General features: G+C 48.1%; 1 protein-coding gene and 2 long non-coding RNA genes across 5 annotated transcripts; 1 reads left to right on the top strand and 2 right to left on the bottom strand.

The window, feature by feature from the left end:
* Positions 1-2,054: 2,054 nt before the first annotated feature.
* Positions 2,055-5,199, bottom strand: LOC137772492 (uncharacterized). 2 transcript variants are annotated; one of them, XR_011075486.1, is made up of 4 exons: positions 4,484-5,199; positions 2,779-2,904; positions 2,403-2,446; positions 2,055-2,314 (listed from the first exon to the last, which is right to left on the bottom strand). It is a non-coding gene; the product is annotated as an uncharacterized lncRNA (long non-coding RNA). The 2 variants fall into 2 exon arrangements; XR_011075485.1 differs by having other exon boundaries at positions 2,779-5,199.
* Positions 4,655-20,556, top strand: DNAJA4 (DnaJ heat shock protein family (Hsp40) member A4). Of its 2 annotated transcripts, XM_068556401.1 has the most exons (8): positions 4,764-4,926; positions 5,274-5,412; positions 10,473-10,653; positions 12,581-12,685; positions 13,588-13,815; positions 14,823-15,053; positions 18,376-18,476; positions 18,573-20,556. In XM_068556401.1, the coding sequence occupies exons 1-8, from the start codon at positions 4,856-4,858 to the stop codon at positions 18,786-18,788; spliced, it is 1,272 nt and encodes a 423-aa protein (XP_068412502.1). In that variant the 5' UTR covers positions 4,764-4,855; the 3' UTR covers positions 18,789-20,556. The 2 variants fall into 2 exon arrangements, with proteins under 2 accessions (XP_068412511.1, XP_068412502.1); XM_068556410.1 differs by lacking the exon at positions 5,274-5,412 and having other exon boundaries at positions 4,655-4,926.
* On the bottom strand, positions 13,073-17,312 carry LOC137772498 (uncharacterized). Its single transcript, XR_011075487.1, has 2 exons — positions 17,198-17,312; positions 13,073-17,094 (listed from the first exon to the last, which is right to left on the bottom strand). It is a non-coding gene; the product is annotated as an uncharacterized lncRNA (long non-coding RNA).
* Positions 20,557-20,799: the final 243 nt, after the last annotated feature.

The raw sequence follows: 20,799 nt of genomic DNA, 5'->3' as shown, positions 1-20,799 counted from the left end.
GCTCAGTAGTTGTGGTTCGCGGGCTCTAGAGCGCAGGCTCAGTAGTTGTGGCACGTGGGCTTAGCTGCTCCGCGGCATGTGGAATCTTCCCAGACCAGGGCTCGAACCTGCATCCCCTGCATTGGCAGGCGGATTTTTTTTTTCTTCCATCTTTAGAATATAACATTTATTGCTTAGATGGTTTGATACAGAACAGCTTTTCTTCTCATTTTGAACTTGGAAGTACTATACAGCTGAACACAAAGCGGAACGAAAAGTACCAAAACCGAACTTGTGATTCTGTGTTCATGTGGTATAAACCAGTTTTGTACATAAAGTAGCAGCAGTTTTTAAGTTCCCTTTAGAAAAATATGAATTCTACACATTTATTATTGTTTCCTGTTTAATGCATGGGCTGAAATCACTAGGATCAACTTCCTTCTGGAGGAAAGAGAGGAACATAGGGTGGAAAGAATGGTGAAACTTTCTGAAACTGGCATCCGACCGTCACATAGCTTCCCCAGGGCTGGTGGAAAAAACAGCCCTTTGGGTTTTTTGTTTTGTTTTCACAGCCAGGAGTTTCATGTAGTGATTGAATCTCAGCATCGTGTCCATAAATCACAGAGAAAAACAAAAGAGAGAAACGTGCACCTCAAAAAACTTTTCAGAAGATCCATATATATATATATTTGTAAAAGCCCTGAGAGAAGGAGAAAGAGAATCAAACAAATGTATAGAAACAAATTAGCTGGACATGCAAACTAAGCTATGATTCACCCAGAGTTTAAACAAATCACAAATTTCACAGTTTAATACTGGGGGAGGGGACAGAACAACAAACAAATGATACATCTCTCAACCTCACTAGTAAAATGTGGCAAAACCTTATCCACTAGGAGGGTGCAGATGAAGGCTAAATAAAGCTTTCAATCAATAGTGATTGCTGCGAGCAGCAGCCCCGGCTGTGCTGCGGCCTGGTTGGCAGGCGGATTCTTAACCACTGCGCCACCAGGTAAGTTCCTATACACATACCTTTTGTTCGTTTGTTTTTATTTTTTATACAGCAGGTTCTTACTAGTTATCTATTTTATACGTATTAGTGTATATATGTCAACCCCAATCTCCCAGTTCATCCCACCCCCACCCCCCAACTTTCCCCCCTTGGCGTCCATATGTTTGTTCTCTACATCTGTGTCGCTATTCTGCCTTGCAAACCGGTTCATCTGTACCATTTTTCTAGATTCCACACATATACATTAATAAACGATATTTTTCTCTTTCTGACTTACTTCACTCTGTATGACAGTCTCTAGATCCATCCACGTCTCTACAAATGACCCAATTTCGTTCCTTTTTATGGCTGAGTAATACTCCATTGTATATGTGTACCACATCTTCTTTATCCATTCATCTGTCGATGGGCATTTAGGTTGTTTCCATGACCTGGCTATTGTAAATAGTGCTGCAATGCACATTGGGGTGCATGTGTCTTTTTTTTCTTTTTTTTGGGCTGCGTTGGGTCTTCGTTGCTGCACACGGGCTTTCTCTAGTTGTGGTGAGCGGGGGCTACTCTTCGTTGCGGTGTGCAGGCTTCTCATTGCTGTGGCTTGTCTTGTTGCAGAGCACGGGCTCTAGGCGCACAGGCTTCAGTAGTTGTGGTACGTGGGCTCAGTAGTTGTGGCTCACGGGCTCTAGAGCGCAGGCTCAGTAGTTGTGGCACACGGGCTTAGTTGCTCCACGGCATGTGGGATCTTCCCAGACCAGGGCTTGAACCCGTGTCCCCTGCATTGGCAGGCAGATTCTTAACCACTGCACAACCAGGGGAGCCCCGCATGTGTCTTTTTGAATTATGGTTTTCTCTGGGTATGTGCCCACTAGTGGGATTGCTGGGTTATATGGTAATTCTATTTTTAGTTTTTTGCTTCTGTTTTAGTTTTGGTTTTTTGGCTGCGAGGCATGTGGATCTTAGCTCCCCGACCAGGGATCGAACCCGCACCCCCTGCCTTCCAATGAAGGTGAAGTCTTAACCACTGGATCCAGGAAAGTCCCCATCTACTTTTTTTTTTTTTTTAATTTTTTTAAAAATATTTATTCATTTATTTATTTATTCATTCATTTATGGCTGTGTTGGGTCTTCGTTTCTGTGCGAGGGCTTTCTCTAGTTGCGGCAAGTGGGGGCCACGCTTCATCGCGGTGAGCAGGCCTCTCACTGTAGCGGCCTCTCTTGTTGCGGAGCACAGGCTCCAGACGCGCAGGCTCAGCAATTGTGGCTCATGGGTCTAGTCGCTCCGCGGCATGTGGGATCCTCCCAGACCAGGGCTCGAACCCGTGTCCCCTGCATTGGCAGGCAGATTCTCAACCACTGCACCACCAGGGAAGCCCCCCATCTACTTTTTTTAACCTAAATAAAAAGGAAACTTTACCTTGCCTTCTGTGACTCGAAAACCAATGTCACTTGCAATAAAGGCTGCAATAAAGAAAAAGTGAACCATGAAAATAAACACATAACTGATAAAGTAAGAAATGTCTGTGCACAGCCTCAAATCTTCCCATGCATAATTCGAGGAAACAATGTCCTAGAACATCAGAGGCTTTGTCAAACGTAAACAAATCTGGATGCTGGCTGAAGTGGTAAAGAGAGATTTTAATCAGTAGTAACTATTGCAATAGGGAAGAGACACCAGCATGAACTGAACTCAACTTTAATTTGAACAGAAATAGCTGGGTATTTTAAAGTGAAAATGAAGAAGGGAGGGAGGCATCTGGGGGCTCAGTAGAGTGAGAGAAATGAAAACTTACCAAAGGTCAAGTGTAAATGCAACTAGGCCAGTGGTGTCTGCTAGCTGGTATTATTGAAGTTAGAATTCTACTTTCTCACAGAGACTGGGAGACAGAGGCTCTTCCTCAGGTGTCCTCAGGTGTTGGCTGGAACAAACAGTAAAAATTTTTGGCAGCCTTTTCTCAGGCAGGCACTTTAAAGGGGGGCAGTGTTAGAGTCATCTTAGGGAGGCAGCCTTGAGCTATTAGAAACTATGCTAGTGGTTGTTCAAGTCTTTACAGGCCAAGGTTGAGGCCTAGTTGAGAAGAGGGCTCAGAGGAGCCTGGCTAGAGTTTCATAAAGGAGAGAATCTTTGTCAGCTTCTTCAGCTTAGATAAAAGTGAAAAGAACATAATGCATCATCGTGTGACGAGACTATGTGCCAGGTGCTTCAGGAGCTTATGAGGTAGATACTTTTAATATTATCCCCATAAAAAGGTTGAGGAATCTAAGGCTCAGAAAGGTTAAATCACTTGCCCAAGGTCAGGCAGCCAGAGGTAGCAACTGGAACCTAGGTCTCACTGGTTCCAGAGTTCATAGGCCCATTCTATGCCTATAGGCTCTGACCACCCACAAATGCCCTTCCTGCCAGTGTCACTGGTCCAGACTATTGAGTCTGGATAAATGTGTGGTGCAGGGCAGTGGTTCTCAGCTCTGGCTGCTCAGTGGAATCACCTGGGGAGCTTTAAAAGTACTGATGCTTGGGTTCCACCCCCAGAAGTTCTGATGCAATTGGTCTGGGGTGCAGCCTGGACACTGGGATTTTTAGAAGCTCCCAGGTGATCCCTATGAACAGCCAGGTTTGAGATTTGGATGATCACTGTGTGCTAGAAGCCTTCACAGTGATCATCCCATGTGATCCTTGCAAGAGCCCTGTGAGGAAGGCAGGCAGGCAGGCAGGTAGGCGGCAATGACCATGTCCTGCTGATGAGGAAACAAGCTCAGAGAGGCTAAGGCTCATATAGTTATTAACATCTGGGGATGGAATCAAGTTTGTGGACCTCCAGCTCTGAGTTCTCTGCCAAAGGTTACTGCTCTTCAGAGGTCTAATTGAGAGGGAAAAAGCAACGTCTCCAAGAACAGAAATGAGCAGCTTAATTTCTCTTGCAAGTTAAAAGTCATTTCTCACCCCCGCTGAACACGTGGAGGAGGGGATAGTACTTGCCTCAGCCACAGGACCCAAAATGAGGCCAAGGGATCCCAGACAGGTGAGCAGTGGCCAACCCTCCCTGACAGTGTACCATCGGCAGAAGTCAAGGCTGGGCCGGAGCAAGAAGACCTGCAGTTCTCTGATAGCGCTGCTTTCCACGCCCACGTTCCTGCAGTGGGTGGTGATCCTTGCTACCAGGCACCTACTTACTGGGAGCTGGGCACAGCCGAAGGAAGTCAGGGACCTGTTACTGTACCAGGCAGTGAGGGTCCTGCTGCAGCCTCCAGAACCGCTCTCCCACCCCACCCCCACGCCCATTGCACCATGAGCCTGGTCCAACCTTGGTGGTTCGGAGGGGAGGGGGCACTGCCCACCTTTGGGAGACCTGGGGGACGTCGCTGCTCACATCTAACGGGCGTCACTCCCCACATCTGGGGGACGTCAAGGGTTCCCAGTTGTGGGCAGTTGAGAGACCACCGTCCACAGCTGAGGCCAGCAAAGCACCACTGTACGTATCTGGAAGGGCTTAGGCTCACCTCAGCCTTGAAGATGCCCCGGGGGGCGCCAGCAGCTTCAGGAAATGGCCTCGGGAAATGCGACCCCAGCACGGTAGAGGGCCCCTACCCACTCCAAACCCCTCAAAAACGCAACAATCCGAGGCATGCCTCAGGGCGCATCCCGGACATGACCAAACAGAGGGCGGCCACACCCCCAGGGAGAGGCCGGGTGGGGACGGCGGGGAGCAGCCCTCCCAGTAGGGTTCCCGCCGACGCTGCCCTCCAGGCCACCCCATCTTCGAGCCAGCCGGACCCACGGACCCACGCAAGGGAAAAGAGCCGACCCCGGGGCGGCGGGGCGGCCGTCGGAAGGCGCCCTCCACTCCGAAGCCGTCTTCCAAGCCCCGCAACATGGCCCGGGGCGGCAGTCAGAACTGGAGTTCCGGGGACTCAGACGGCAGGCCGGAGGAACAGGCGACCGGGTGAGCCGGGGGGTGGCGCCGGGCCGGGGCGTCGGGGGCCCGGGCCGCTAACCCGCCGCAGCGCCCCAGCCCGTCAGCTCCAGGCGCCGCCGGAACCTCCGCGAAGGTTCTGGGCCTTTGTGGCGTCACTGTCTCCTTGTGGAACCTTCCGCCGGCGCCGAATAAAACCCGCCGCGGAGGAGCCGGCGGCTCGAGTGCGGCGGTGCCGGGTGAAGAGGGTAGTCGGGCGCAGGCGGGAGAGAGCCCCGGGGGGCGGCGGCCGGCGGCGGCGGCGGCGGCTGCCGTGACCGTGACGCGCGGGCGGGCGGCGGGGGCGCGCTGACCGTCCTGCCCGCCCCGCTCCGCAGAGAAAAGATGGTGAAGGAGACCCAGTACTATGACATCCTGGGGGTGAAGCCCAGCGCCTCCCCGGAGGAGATCAAGAAGGCCTATCGGAAGCTGGCTCTCAAATACCACCCGGACAAGAACCCGGATGAGGGCGAGAAGGTGCGGGTCGGGCTCGCGCGGGGCCAGCCGTCAATTATTCAGCCCGGAGCTCGGGGGCTGTGAATTATTGAAGGCGGCGGGGAACCCGAGCCGCGTTTGTTGGAGAGGCGGTCGTCAGGTGCCGCGCACCACGCCGCGGGGCCGGGCCGGGGCCGGGGGTGGTCCGAGGCGGAGGGGGCGCGGCGCGGTCAGTTGGAGGGCGCTTCGCCGAGCCCCAGCCTCGCCGGGCTGGGCATCGGGGCTGGTGCCGGGGCCCGAGGCGCCGGGACCCCTCGTGAGACCCTGCGCAGCCCATTCATTCCTCCCTTCGCTCCACAAGGGCTCCTCCGAACGCCGGGGAGGGCCGGGACTGAAACGTGGGGGCCCAGTTCTCCTAGGGTTTGCGGGCATTCCTGTCGGAAAGGCAGCCAGCAAGCCAGGAAACTGAGGCACACGCGACCAGAAGAAGTTGTGTACTTGCTGGGGACGACCGGGGTTGAATTATTTTTGTGCTCATATTCCCTGTTGATGCATAAGCCCTAGAGGTGAGTTTCTTTAATCTGAGTTAGTACCTTGGACAAACCCGGTGTCCTTCTTGAGAATGGCCGACTGGATTTGTTCTGTGTGCCTGTCTCCTGCCTGATCAAGGTTGTCAGATATTGAATAATCACCTTTTCTTGATTAAACAGGGACATGGAGATCTTTAACCCGACACATCATTTTATATGAACATTACAGGTTTTCTGTGACAAATGACCCGCAGTGGATCCTAAGTACCAATAATAATAGGCTGAAAAATGCTCTGCATCTTAGAGGCCTAAATTAAACTTCTTGATCCTGTTCACAGGAAAAGAGTCAACCAGCTTTTTATGCCCAAGGAAGCTCATTACCCACCAGAATAGGTGATTAGAAAGATCAGGCATTGATCCTTGGGAAAGCTTGTTGGCCTTCCCACTCCTCCTTTGACTTGCCATTTTCTTATAAAACTTGGGATATCCTAGATGGCTTTTGGGAGGTGGGGCTTTTGTGGTAGCTGATAGCAATGACACCTGGGCCACTTTTGAAGCCATAGATTACCTGTCTAGCATTTAGACTCGTGGAAACGACTGTAGTATCAAAATACCTGTCTGTGTTAGCTTTTCCAAGCTGGAGAAACCTGCCTAAAGAAGGTTGGCTGGGTGGCAACAGTGATAGGATATTTATATTTAGCCACAGGTGCCGAGTGTCGCTGTCACAAGTTTAAAATGCTTTTCTGGAAGACCATTTGTCTGTTACTCGTGTTCTTTCTCATCTATATTTAGGTGGCTTACTGTAGCTTTTAAAGTCACTGGCTTTCTACGTAGCGTTGGTGATTCATAGATGTGCTCCCTAAATTCATTGTAGGCTGTTTCTGAGAGTAGCCTTTAAGGAGAGCGCACCCAGGCTTCTAATTTCACGTTTCAGAGGCGGCACGTGGGAAAGCCTTCTGACCCTGGTTCAGGTCAGATCTCATGGCACTCTCCAAGAGTAAGTCATGGCTGTGTGCCATTGGAGTGAGTCTGCTCTTGGTGTTCTGAAGCTTTTTTTAAATTGGACTTAACCGGTACTACATTTCTGTAGGTGTTGCCCTGCATATACCTGCCTGAGCAGAGGTGGTTGATTTGTTCTAAACTAATATTTATTTATAGCCAGATACTGAATTAGTGTCACTTGAAGTGTCTGGCGGGTCCCTTTCAGCTTAGAGGTGGGGGGTTCTGTGATGTTCCAGGAATACTTTTCCCTTCCCACCTTCCATGAAGGGGATAAAACCCTTTAATTTAGTTCTCAGCTAAAACTTCTTCCAGCCTCTGACCATAGGCTGAACCACTGGCCTAGTCCTCATCCTAATTTAATTATGATTCCTTGTTTGCTACCTGTATTCCCTAGAAATGAAACGGTTTGAGGAGACTGGGGACACAGTTTATAGAAACTGCTGTAAAGTTCCCTAGAGAGGACTCATGCATTCATTCACTCACCGGATACCTGCTGTTTGGTCCTGCTGTGTGCTGGGCGCACTGTGTAGGCCTTTTCTTTTTTGTGCAAGTTTCTGTGTAGTTCTTGTCCACTGTATCTGTTCATAGGTGGAACCTTTTTATTTTTTCCCCCCAAGTTTGTCACTGTATTAATGTCTCTTCAAAAACAGACTGAGCCAGTCCGTTCTCCCTTGCTCCAGGGCAACTGAAAAGGCTGTTGGGGTGTTGGTCTTTGTTTTGTGGCCTGTTGTCCTGTGTTGCTAAGCATTGGGTGGCTGGTGTTTGTTGTCAGGTGTTCTGTATAGAGTCTCTACTTTTCTGCAGCTGGTTTTCTGAAAGACACACGGGCAGCGGGTCAGTAAGTGAGTCCCTTTCAGGGGCCGTGATGGGGGTATATTCTTGGCTATTAACCCCAGCCAGCTTTTGAGATGAGTTTGGTCTTTTGGCCAATTTTACTGTAACTTTTAGTTTGAATAATAGACTTTTAAGTTAAAAAATCATAAAAGAGAGCATAAAAGTGCAGAAAATTTCAGAATATTGAGGAAAACCCACCAAGTACACATCACCCTAACTGCTGTCCTTGTATTTCTTTCCAGGCTTTCTCCAGGGTGATTGTACATGGTCATCCTGGCACATAGGGTTTTTTTTCCTCACCACTGAATACTTTAAATACTTTCCCCAGTTGCTACATAGTCTCCAAAGCCACTTTTCCAGATGCGTAATGATCTTATTAAAGGAACTGTGGCAAATTATTACAGTCTGAAAGGTGAGCTGGTCAGAGTACTAGTCTCCAACTGTGAGATGGGTGGGGGTCAGGCAGGGACTGAATTAGACTCTGGAGTGCTGAGACCCACCCCTACCCCCAGGGTAGTGGGAGCCCCACCCCTTTGTGAGGTGTGGCCTCTGGTTGAATGCCCCAAGTGACAGGGCATTCCTTTTCCTTTTTAGATTAATCATCCATTTTGTTAAGTGCAAGAGTCTTTCAACTATCCAGGGTGTTTCTAGTGGACATTCTCTTGAAGCATGTTTACCTAGTACAGACGGGCCCAGAGACTCCCTGGGGGCAGCCTGGCCTGGTTGCTTTCGGATCTTCCCTACCGGGCACCTAATCCCTACACCTTATTTTCCTTCTGTGGAAAGGAGTAGTGGTGAACGATACCTACTTCTTTACAGAAATGGTGGGAAAATCAACGTACCAAAAAACCTAACTACCTTGAGTATGATTCTGATGTCTCTAAGACAGTTTTTTAAATTACCCAGTTGTTAGCTGTTATTTATTAGCTATCATTTATTATTTATTAGCTACTTATTAGATCTCTATCAGGGATCTGTAGTACAAGAGAAAACCTAGTGTCTGTCAGTTTCCATATTTGTATATTCAAAGCACTTTTTTTTTTCTGTATGTTCTGTATTTTTTTTTTTTCTTCCTAAACCATTCCCCTGGAGGGTGAAGACCCTATCTCACTTATTCATTTCTCAATTCCCAGAATTGAGCCATTCATATAACAAGTATTTACTAGGTACCTTCTACATGCCAGACAGTGTTCTGGGTTTGGGGATATGGCAGTGGACAAAGCTGACCTAACTACCTGTCCTCATGGAGCTGACACTGCAGTGGGGACACCATCCCAGCAGTAAGTGCCCTGGTTTTGGGGAACAGCAAGGAGGCCAACAGCGCAGGAGCAGAATTGCGGGGAGCTGGAGGCAAAGGTGTCATTTTGGGCTTGTAGACCAGAATAAGAACTGGCTTTTACTCCAAGTGAGCCGGGCCCCTTGGAGGGCTTGGGACAGAGGACTGACGTGATTGGCTGGCAAGTTCTGGCTGCTGTGCGGAGAACAGACTGAAAGCTGAGGTGAAGGCGGAGGATGGGAGTCCAGTGAGGAGGTTACTGGGCTAACCAGGCCAAAGAGGGTGTCCTCCGCCAGGGCGGGCGTGGTGGTGGTAGTGGTGAGAAGGGATGGATTTTGGATATTTTATATAGTGTTTTGATTTTATGTTAAAAACTTCCATATATCTGCAGAAAAGGTGAGAGTGGTACAACGAACACCTGCCTTTCTTTCACCTACCTTCACTGATTATAAATAGGTCACCACATTTGCTTTCCCTATATTATTATTATTTGCTAAAGCTTTTGAGAGTAAGTTGCATACATCATAACCTTTCAGCCCTAAATGTTTATCCTTGGGAAAACAACATCCTTGTACATAACCACAGTACATTTATCAAATTTAAGAAGTTTAACGTTGAGAAAAAAAATCCCATTTTTCCAGTTGTTCCAATGTCCTTTGTAGCAATTTTTTCCCCAGTGCAAGATCCAGTCCAGGATCCAATCCAGGGTCACACACTGCATTTAGTTTTCCTTTCTTTTAGTTTTGCAGAATATACTTCTATTTGGGTTTTCTGATTCTTTTCTTACAGTTGGATTCCAGGATACATTTTTGGCAGGCATGTGACACATGGGATGTTCTGACTTAGGGTACTGGAGATAGACATTTGAAGGTAGCACCGGAAGGATTTGTTGACAGATGAGGTGTGAGGGAGAGGAAATGAGGTTTTGGAATTGCTAATAAGTGAGCTGTGGGGGAGACTATGGGAGGGGCAGGACTTTGGGGGGGAGATCAGGACAGATTTGTGCACAGTGTCTGCAGCCTGCATGCGGATGGATGCTCACAGGATGTCTGTAGTTGAACTTTATGCTAGTAACCTAGGAAAGCAGCCCTCCTGAGCTGGAAAGCAGCCCTCATGGGCTTTATCCAGTTGTAGGTTAAGCCCTGGCCTGGTCTCACTACATCTTAGCTCCACTCTACTTCTTCCTGTCTGGTGCAGCCTGAGGAGGAAGAAACTCCTTCTTACTGCTCTGCATCCTTATTCTCTGCAGTGGCCCTGCCTCTCATCCCTTAGTAATGTTTGCCCTATGTATCCCACTCTACAAGGGGATTAAATGGAAAAGTCAGGTTTCAGATAACATATAGACCTGCTAGTTTGGGGGGTTGGGTGTAGAATCCCTCTGTCATTGCATTTATGTGGTGGGTTTGCATCATGAACAACTCAAACCTTCTCTTTTTAATCTCTCTTTTTTTCTTTTGAAGTTTAAGCTCATATCCCAGGCATATGAAGTGCTTTCAGATCCAAAGAAAAGGGACATTTATGACCAGGGCGGCGAACAGGCAATTAAGGAAGGAGGCACAGGCAGCCCCAGCTTCTCTTCCCCCATGGACATCTTTGACATGTTCTTTGGTGGCGGAGGACGGATGGCTAGAGAGAGAAGAGGTAACTGCTTTGAAAGACGTTAAGCAGTTTTATAGTTTCCAAATTGTTCGTGTTGCTGGAATCAGGACGGATCATGCCTTAAAAGGGTGTAGTTGTCATGTTTGGGGATCATTAGCTTTAGTTCATCGCTTGTTTAGTCTACCTGGAATCTCTTAGTGCATTTAGCAATTAATTGCCTGACACCTTCCCAACACCACATATAAAGGAGCAAATGGGGAATTCCCTGGTGATCCAGGGGTTAGGACTCGGTGCTTTCACTGCTGGGGCCTGTGTTCAGTCCCTGGTCAGGGAACTAAGATCCTGCAAATGGTGCGCCCCCCCACCCCCCAAAAAGAGCAAATGGCGGTGAGGAGAAAGGAGGAAGTTCAAGTTCATCTTGCCCTCTTTTTCTCTTTTGTTGGGGTCAGGTTCCATTTATGTTCCTAAGGGACATAAATGGCACCTCCTGTGGTTATTAGTGATAACCTCTGCCGAGAGTGCTCTTCTCCCCTCCTGCACGCTTCCTCCCATGCCTCCTGACTTGGGCCAGGGCCCGCAGGCTCTATTTCTGGCTGGTGCTCTGCCATGTGCAGTGTGGCCTCATTTTCTCAGCCTGCTCAGGAGATTTTCTAGGTAACAAAATTTACCCCTTGATGTTTGAACATCTTTGTAAAAGAAGCTACTTTGCCTCTCTCTTCAGAATGCATTAGGACTAGCAGCTTCGTCCCCAGAGGTGAATTGAGGGACTTAGCTCTTGGTGAAATGGCCCCAGGCCCCTGTTTTTGAGTTCTGGGTTTGTTCTTCCTAATTTTTCTACCTCTTACCTCCTGCCAGGCTCTGGACTGTCACCTCCAGTCTCTGGAGGTGTCTCTAATAGCCCCCTTCCCCTGTCCTGCTTACGGTTGATACTCTGCTTTGGACCTCAAAACCAGATAGATAACCAAGCCTATTAAAATCCTGGGTGAAATCAAAATAAGCTCTGCACTGAGGTTTAAGAAGGGTGGTTTGAGGTCAACGAGAGGCCCCTGGATAAATAAGGCTCTACTTGTTCCCACATTATAATTGACTTTGAGCTTTGAAAAGCTTGGCTGTCAATTCTGTGAATACAGTGTGCTGAAAATCACAAAGTGTTTATTAGGGAAAAATCCTTACCCTGTTTTCTGGGTATGTTGCTTGCTCATATAATTGACAGTGTGGATGTGATTAAAACCTTGGGTATCTTCTTGCCTGGCTCTCTCACTGTCTTGAGATGAACAACTTCACGCCCTTAATTAAGTCATCTCTCAAAGTTGACAGCCAATAAACAAGGACAGCATCTCAGTGACCTCGAGAGCCCTATGGGCAGCAGAGAGGGACCTGATACTGTGGGTCCTGACAGGCTGGCATGGTGCCAGAGCAGACAGACTCCCACCCTGAAGATGAAAGGCCCACTGTCCTGGATGCACAGACAAGATTTCCACAGATGAAAGAGTTCCCACTTGGCCACAAGACATAGAAGGGCTCAAAAAGTAAAGGACGTTATGCTCGAGGAAGAGTTTCAGTTAAAGGTCCAGAGACTGACTTCGTGCATCATCTATAAGGAAAGGGCTCCTTTCATGGGGAGAACCTAGTTAACCAATCTCATTGGTTAACATTGCCTTGGGTTTCCTCACTGATCTCTCATTCTCAGATTTGTTTTAGAAAATAAAGATGAAAGTCTTTGTTGACATCTATAAATGATTGAATAATTAGCTCATAGCTAGAAAGGGTATTAGTTCTCATACTGGCAAAGGGCCAGAAGGATGGGCCAGATGTAACAGAAGCAAGCATTGCTTCCCACAGGGAAGGGAATGAATGACACAGGCATACTTTGAGACTTCATACAACTAAAGGTCATATGGGTAGTATTTAATACAGTGGTATATTCAATACAGTATTACTAATTGGTCTTTGTTTTTCCCTCGGTAAGGCAAGAATGTTGTACATCAGTTGTCTGTAACTCTTGACGATTTATATAATGGAGTCACAAAGAAATTGGCTCTCGAGAAAAATGTAATTTGTGAGAAATGTGAAGGTAAGAATTAATGTCTGAATGAGTCTCATAGTTCTGGTCCCTTAGATCTGGAAACAATTCTTACTGTTTTACAATTCAGAGAAAAATAATTTATCTTTTTAAATGTGAAGGTCAGAGATTGCAAACAGGTAGCCTGAGGGCCAAATCCATTTCATTTGGCCCTGTACATTTTTTATTTGGACTGCACATTTATTTAGTATGTTGACAATTATTTTAAAAATATAAAAATCAAGAATGGTTCACTCAACCTAGGGGTCAGCAGACTTTTGCTGGAAAGGGCCAGATGATAGGTACTTCTGGGCTTCGTGAGCCATGCAGTCCCTGCCGTAACTATTCAACTCTTATTGCAAAAGGAGCCATAGACAGTAAACAAGCAGATGACATACCTGTCTTCCAATAAAGCTTTATTTACAAAACCAGGCAGCTGGCCATAGTTTGCTGTCCTTGATCTAAATGTAAATGTAATTAACGTAATTTTTAAAAATCTGATTTTTCAAGAAAAGTCAGATCTGGTGACTTGGTCACACACTGTCCCACAGAGAAGTGGCTGGGCTGGATAGCCACCCTTGTGGACAGGGCTGTTTTCTCCAGTCTCCACTGGTCACACGTAGGCATGGGTGTTCTTCCACCCTGGGGTGGAAGAAAACACATTTGGTGAAGTTAAAGCAATGAATTTGTCTTGGTATAGCCAAAACCACAAATGTTTGTGCTTACATGTTAACATCTGGATATTGTCTGCTTGGCTGGAATCATCCAGACTCTTCCACATGGCTTTTCATGATTGTAAATAGTCAGAATTCAAACCCCAGTGTCCAATTTTGTGGCTCATTATCCTTCTGTGGAGGCACCCAGCAGAGATGCTTCTAAGGGACGAGCACAGCCTTGTTCCTGTCTCCCCACAGGCGTTGGTGGGAAGAAGGGATCTGTGGAGAAGTGCCCAGTGTGCAAGGGGCGAGGGATGCAGATTCACATCCAGCAGATCGGGCCGGGCATGGTGCAGCAGATCCAGACCGTGTGCATCGAGTGCAAGGGCCAGGGCGAGCGCATCAACCCCAAGGACCGCTGTGAAAGCTGCAGTGGTGCCAAGGTCATCCGAGAGAAGAAGAGTATCGAGGTGCACGTGGAGAAAGGTGAGGCTGCGCAGCACTGGCGCCCCACGCTGGTGGACATGCATCTCAGGTGCTGATTGTGGGGCACAAGGGTTAGGTATCGGGGAAATGAGACACAGCACAACTGGTATTTAAATGCCGTTAGAATGTGCCGTCAGTTCTTCCAATTCCCAGGGCATCTTCCATGGACCCTCCCTGGCTTTGTTTCCATCCGTGTCACCTGCCAAAGTTTTCTTGCTTACAAAACCTCTTTGTAAGGTTTTCCAATGCCCTGGAAGTCACTTAACCTTGATTTTGGTTAATTGCCCTCTCTTGCCCTTCTCAAACCATTACTTTAGAGTCACTGGGAGTGTTATTCCTAATGGCTTTTGTCGCTCATTGGCCGTAAAAGCTTATCTAAGTCTTCGTAGCTGGATGTCCCTTTTCTCCACACATTTCCCCTCTGTTGCAGCAGATTCTCCCAAATCTAGCACCTTCCTCCTGCTGTTCATTTTGCCTGGGGCCATCATTTTAGGGTCTTTTTCCCTCTTAGTTGTTCCCCCTGATCATTCTGTGGCTTCCTAACCCAGCAAATGTATTTAGGTGAGAGACCAAAGTACACAAATCAACACCCAACCAGCACACATGTTGAGGGACTTGACACTGTGCCTGTGTGCCCAGAGACTTATCAGAAGGCCCCCAGAGCCCAGTGCTGCTTGTGCGTCAAGAAGCAGGCGGTGACCTGCTCACAGTGCGCTGCCAGCTGTGGCATCGCACGGCCAGGAGGGCGGGGGCTGCGCGGTGAACTTGCGATGTGGCGGCCTCGTTTCCCACTCTCCCTGCTGCACGCTTGGCTGAGGACCCTCGTTATGCTGAGGGGAGTGAGGCCTCTTGGTCAGTGGTAATCCCAGCCCCAGGCCTGCACGAGGTTGGGAGGTTAGATGAATAAAGAACCCCCAAAGGGCTCTCTGTGAGCCTTCTTCAAAAGCTTTGTCGGAAGTACGGTTTTTAAGAGAAATGGCTAATCAGAAAGGGATGATGTTTCATAGGTATGAAAGATGGGCAAAAGATACTGTTTCATGGAGAAGGAGATCAGGAGCCTGAGCTGGAGCCTGGTGATGTCATAATTGTGCTTGATCAGAAGGATCATAGTGTCTTTCAGAGACGAGGCCATGACTTGATCATGAAAATGAAAATTCAGCTTTCTGAAGCCCTTTGTGGCTTCAAGAAGATGATAAAAACACTGGATGATCGAGTCCTTATTATTACATCCAAATCAGGTAATGTTTCAAATGTGTTTCGTTGCAGTTCTTCTGTATGTTTGGCATAATGATGCTGGCAGCTTAGCCTGGTTTCGCATTCAAGGCTGACTTCTGTTGCACAAGTTAGTGTGACTTGATTTTCTCTAAATTTAAAGTCATCACTAGGGACTTTTGAGAATTTTATGAATTTCTTTTATAGTTTCCACGAAAAAAATTCAATTTTGGGGAAAGAGCCTCAAAACAGGAATCTTGGGGATCTAAATTTCTACCTGGAACCTGCCAATTTAACTTACATTTTTTAAAAAATTAACTTTTGTATAATAAAACACAGCTGATAATAGATGGTGTTTTTCTATCAAATGGTGATCTGTGCTGATTCATCCATGTTTCTCTAGCCCCCGTGTTGTCGATTACATGTGAGAGACATTTTAAAATAGAATTTTCCTGAAAAAAAAGACATCGTCTGCCAGCTTATCCTTGGCGGCTTCTAGAGAACTGCCCATCTGCACACAGGCACAGGAGCTTGAGGGAGCTGCCTCTGGACCCAAAGGGTTCTCAAAGGCCTGAGAGCTCAGCCTGCCAGCACGTGTGTAGATGCCAGGCTCCCAGCTCCCAGGAGGGCTAGTGTTCACTGCAGCTGAGTCCATGTGGGCCCCAGAGCACCTGCCTGGAAGGGGCTGTGAGGAGGCCCGGCAAATTGGAGAAGGGAGAGAGGCCAGGCTGGGGCCCTCAACTTGAAGCTGCCTCCGAATAGCACTTCAGGTCAGTTGTCCATGTCAAAGAATGTCTGGACAGGTGCGGTGGTGGCTGAGCCACCCAGACATCCGTGACCCCATCACTGGCCGTGAGCAGTGCCGCTCTGGTCCCCTCGCTGGCCACAGGGTTAGGGAGTGACTTCTCCTGTGGGTATCTGAGGTTTAGGCTAGAGGGGTAGGCTCAGAGCTGGGGTGGGAGGTAACCAGCCAATAACGCTGTCCGAGGGCAGTGTAATTAAGACCCTGAAGTCCAGTGGAGTGAGCCACCTTGCCTCCCCAGCCTCCATCCAGGGCTTTCCTGCCTCTGTGTCCATTTCTCTCTTCCCCTTTCTGGCCTGTTCTCTTTCTCTGCCACTTTCCTCTTTGACTTTTTCTGTTTCCTCTTTTCTGGGTGTAAGTGAAATGGAGTTATATATCCAAGTCTTGATCAGAGGTTTGTTTTGGGTTTTTTTGCTTTTGTTTTTTACTTTTTATTTGGAAACAATTTCAAACTAACAAAAAGTTGTAAAAATGAAAACAGTATGAAGACCACGCATATATGATTTGCCTATTGTTAAAATTTTACCCTGTTTGAGTTTTCATTTCTGTGTTTGTGTATAGATATACTTAAGGATTGAGGAAAAGCACTGCAGTATAATGAAAATATGCATGAAAATTTTAAATACAGCACCTTCCTTTAGATTCCATTCTGTAAGCCTCCCAAGGTACCCAATTCCTCCCCTCACTTCTGTAGGAAAGTTTGGGGATCATAGTTCACACAAAGCCCTAGGCCACAGGCTGTGAGTGGGCGTGTGCCCAAGACCCCTGGTATCATGTCCAAGACCCCCTAACATTGTCTCAGACCTGATTCCAGCCCTTCGGGGAGCATGAGCTGGGCAGCATCTTTGGGGTGCTGTGTAACTTCTCTGCGAAAGCTCGTCCTTGGCCGAGCTCCCTGGAGCAGGGGCCCCTGCCATGGGATTGGAGCCCAGTGTTCCTTGCTGCCTCCCAGCTGATCCCAGCCACAGGGAAACTGGGAGCCAAGGACGCAAGACGGGAAGTGAGCCCCAGAGGGAAGGAAGTCGTAAACCCCAAGAAACCCATTTCCTTGCTTAGTTATAAGGAAGGGCAGGGTGTCCAGAAAACCTTCTGCTGGAGATTTCTCTTGTGCTTTTTCTTTTTGCTCATTTATCTGTTTTTGAGTCCTTTTCTTTCACCTCTTCTTTTCTTGTTTTGGCTTATTTCTCTTTCCTTCATTTCTTCTTCTCTCTTCTGCTACTGAAGTGCCTTCCTCGCCAGAGGCCTTTAGGCTGTCTTGAGCATGGCTGAGAATCAGGAGATTAAAGAAAAAAGTGCCTTAAGAGTTTCACCAGGGTGTGATCCCCCCGACTGAAGGCAGATATGTACCTCACGGAAGAGCTGACTCACCATCTCTTTCCTTCTCTTACACGTGGTTGTCCACGCTTGGTCCCACGGTTTCCCTGCCCCCCAGTGAGTTAGAAGCAGAAGCCCGAGGAGTTGTGCTGAGAGCAACAAGAAGTGTGACACCTGACAGGAACAAAGAGACAGAAAAGCTATTAAAAACAAAACAAAGGCCATAACAAGCCCAGCAGCCTGGGGCCCTTTAGCTAATGGGCTCCTCCTGCAGTCAGCAGCTCTGAGGGCCACATGTGAGTCACAGCCCTGCACTGAATGACCCCCAAGGAGAGAGTCCTCCACAGCCTTTATTTTAAAAGCTCCCATGAGATACTTTAAAAGATTTCCTCTTGAGAGAGTTCATCCAGGGGAGTGGGATGCTGAATAAATGTTTGGGCTCCCCCCAACCATTTTTTCTGAACATTTCTTTCTTTGTCCATTTTCATTACTGAGCTGAAGAGCATACTTTTTAAAGAGACCCTTTTATCCCTTTTCTTTCCATGTTTGGAAGGAAATGATATTTTTAGATTTGGGGGCGAACCAAGAGCTCTGGGGGGACTAAACTCCCATGATGCCTTTTGAAAAAGTGTAGAATGTAAGATCCAGCAAGTGCAAGCCAGACCAGCTCCAGCCCACCAGCTCATGGAGACTGCCTGTGGCCGGAGCCACCTTGTGAGCCCCCCACCCAGAAGGCTGGCTCTCCTGCCAGGTGGGATCTGGCTGGACTCTGAGGCCATTCCTGCTCCAAGCTCTGCTGGAGTCTGTGAGGAGCAGACTCCCCTCCCACTCATGGGAAGGTTGCAGTGACAGCCTGACGCAAGAGGCAGGCTGACAGCTATCAGCCCTGTTTACCCAGACTGAGTGTTGATTCCCAGTTCACTTTTTTAAACCAACCTTATGATGGAGGCTTCAGCCCGCTCCTCCTTCAATACACTGCAGGAGCCCAGTGCGTGGGTCACAGAGGGTTCCACTCCCGCCCCCCTCCCTCTCATCCCCCTCACCCAGCCGGTTCCTCTGACAGGCATCATTCTGGTCGGGACCAGCTTTTTAGTCAGATGCCCCATGACCCCTGCCTTTGCCTGCTGCTGTGGGGGTGATAGTGTCTGCCCCAGGCTCTCCCAACAGGGGGACTGACCTCTCCCGGCTGCCCTCCATCTTCCTGTTTCATAAGTAAACCTTCTCTGCGGCAGGTGAGGTGGTAAAGCACGGGGACCTGAAATGTGTGCCCAACGAAGGAATGCCAATCTACAAAGCACCCCTGGAGAAAGGGACGCTGATCATACAGTTTTTAGTAAGTGCATGTGTTTTATTCTCATGGGACATATAATTAAATGCCTTAATTGGGGAGGGAAGAAACAACTGCTCTTTCCCACCTCACCCTTTACAGGTTACTTTTCCTGAAAAACACTGGCTGTCTCAAGACAAGCTTCCCCAGCTGGAAGCTCTGCTCCCTCCTCGACAGAAAGTCAGGATTACAGATGACATGGATCAGGTGGAGCTGAAGGAGTTCAATCCCAATGAGCAGAACTGGCGCCAGCACAGGGAGGCCTACGAGGAGGATGACGACGGGCCCCGGGCCGGAGTGCAGTGCCAGACGGCATGATGCGGCCCGGCGCAGCGTGGCCCGGCCGGACTAGCACATGATGAATGTAAAGTTGGCACAATGAAAATGGCATCGCTTTAATGGCCTCGTGTTTGGGGTGTCCTGTGTATGTGTTCAGCATTCTCAACTGCTGAGTGTCTTTTTGGTTTTTCTTTTGTTTTTCTTTTGGTTGTAACGTAAGTTATCGGTTTATATTTAAATGTTTTAAGTGTAAATCACTCTAGTCTGCATATGGAATCTGTTTATTTACATTTTCAGGATATTTTTGAGATGCCAGTGACCGCACTGACACTTTGTGCTTCTAGAGGCTTTGCCATAATTCAGTTCCACCAATAAAGCACAGCCCAGACAACAGCACTCAGCCCCCTAGCAAACCTCCAGGCATGAAGTGGGCGACCTGGCCCAAGTCTAGCTCTGCGGTTTCTTTCCCTCCCCACCTCCCTCATAATGGCAAAGTTACTGAGGGCATGATCTCAGGGCTGCTCATGTGACATTTCTGAATCTAGATTCTAGATGCTTCTCCTCAAGAATAAAAGCACATCTGTGGGTTGGGCTTGGCTGCAGTGCCTGGTTCACGCTGAGTGGGCTGCAGGGCCAACTTGGTGCCTACCTGTGTCCTGTGCCCTTGAATGCTTGGAATGGGGTGTTGAGTGTGTCTGATCATCTCTCTTGGAAGCTTCCTGAACCTTCCAGGCCTTGCGGTGAGGACAAACCAGGGTTTTAAATGAAACGCTGATAAAACTGTTTGCCTGCGCCCCCCGCACCTTGTTTTTTGTTGTTTGATTTTCTGTTGACAGCCTTTGCAGTGCTCTCCCACCAAAGTGCTTACTTGTAAAGATAACGAAACCATCCATGTCCGCAGCAGCCTCAGTGCAACGGAATCCACGGGAGATGCTGGTGGTTCAGCCCCGTGGCACAGCCAGCTTCCCTGTCTGACCAGTGATCCTGGATGACTTGAGGGTCTGGAAAGGCAGAGGACATCTCAGTGTTTTCCACCTCATTCTCCCAGATTGAACTCCCTTCCAAAGGATGGTTCCTCTCCTTGCACAGCCATATCACAAAGGGCTTCCTGCTCAAGGGATAATGTTTTAGTGAGAACTGAAGTTCTACTCTGGACCGCAGTCTGTCTGGACTACCACTGTAAATGATAACTTGTTGGGAGGGATATTATTCATTAACTCCTGGCAGGTAGACTACAATTTAAATTTAGGGTTACCTCAACCTTTAGCCATTACTGCTCCTTTCCTTCCCACAACAGTCGTGAAGAAAAACTCCTGCCTTCTAAGCTGCTGGGTTAAAGCAGAGGCCACTTTTCAGATCCACCCTTTTTGGGTATACAGTATCTGAGAGTTTGACTCAGACCAGGGACCTCCTCAGGAGGGCCAAAGGGTAGATGAGACCCATGGCAGGTAGGTCCAGCGGATGGACCAGGCTCCAGCTGGCTAGTGGGTGGGCATAATTTGCTCAAAATAGGTATAGGAAGAGCCCACCTGTCCCACTTTGACCATCAGTCAGGAAAGACATAAAACCTATTCTTCCAACTAAGCCTATATGAAAATCAATTGACAAATGGACCACAACTCCAGGGTGTTCTGTTTCTGTGCTGTGACTTCCTAATAAATTATTGCTAGAAAACTGTCTAGTTGATGATGAGGCAAAATTACATTCAGCTCCTTGTCATGTAAAGAATTTGGAGGGTGTTGCTTAAAATTTATTCCACCTGTATATTTGTCACTTTAAAATTAAAATTGAGCTGGTATGAGAGACAGATGGTTTTGTTTGTTTTTTAATTTTCTCGAGCTCCAATGACCAGTGCTAAGTGCCAGTTTGCCTCATATTGGTTGATATAACAGAATGAAGTTTCCACTCTTCACGGAGCTTATATTTTGGGGGTGGGGATAAATACAAACATCACGCAATGATGACAGCAGTGAAGAAAGAGTAATGGGAAAGGGACCAGGAGAAGGCCTCTACTGGGAGCTGACCCCTGAGCAGCTACCTGAAAGCAGTG

The sequence above is a fragment of the Eschrichtius robustus genome, chromosome 1 (assembly GCF_028021215.1).
Source record: "Eschrichtius robustus isolate mEscRob2 chromosome 1, mEscRob2.pri, whole genome shotgun sequence".
NCBI classification, from domain to species: Eukaryota; Metazoa; Chordata; class Mammalia; order Artiodactyla; family Eschrichtiidae; genus Eschrichtius; species Eschrichtius robustus.
This window is presented reverse-complemented; position numbering and strand designations above follow the sequence as displayed.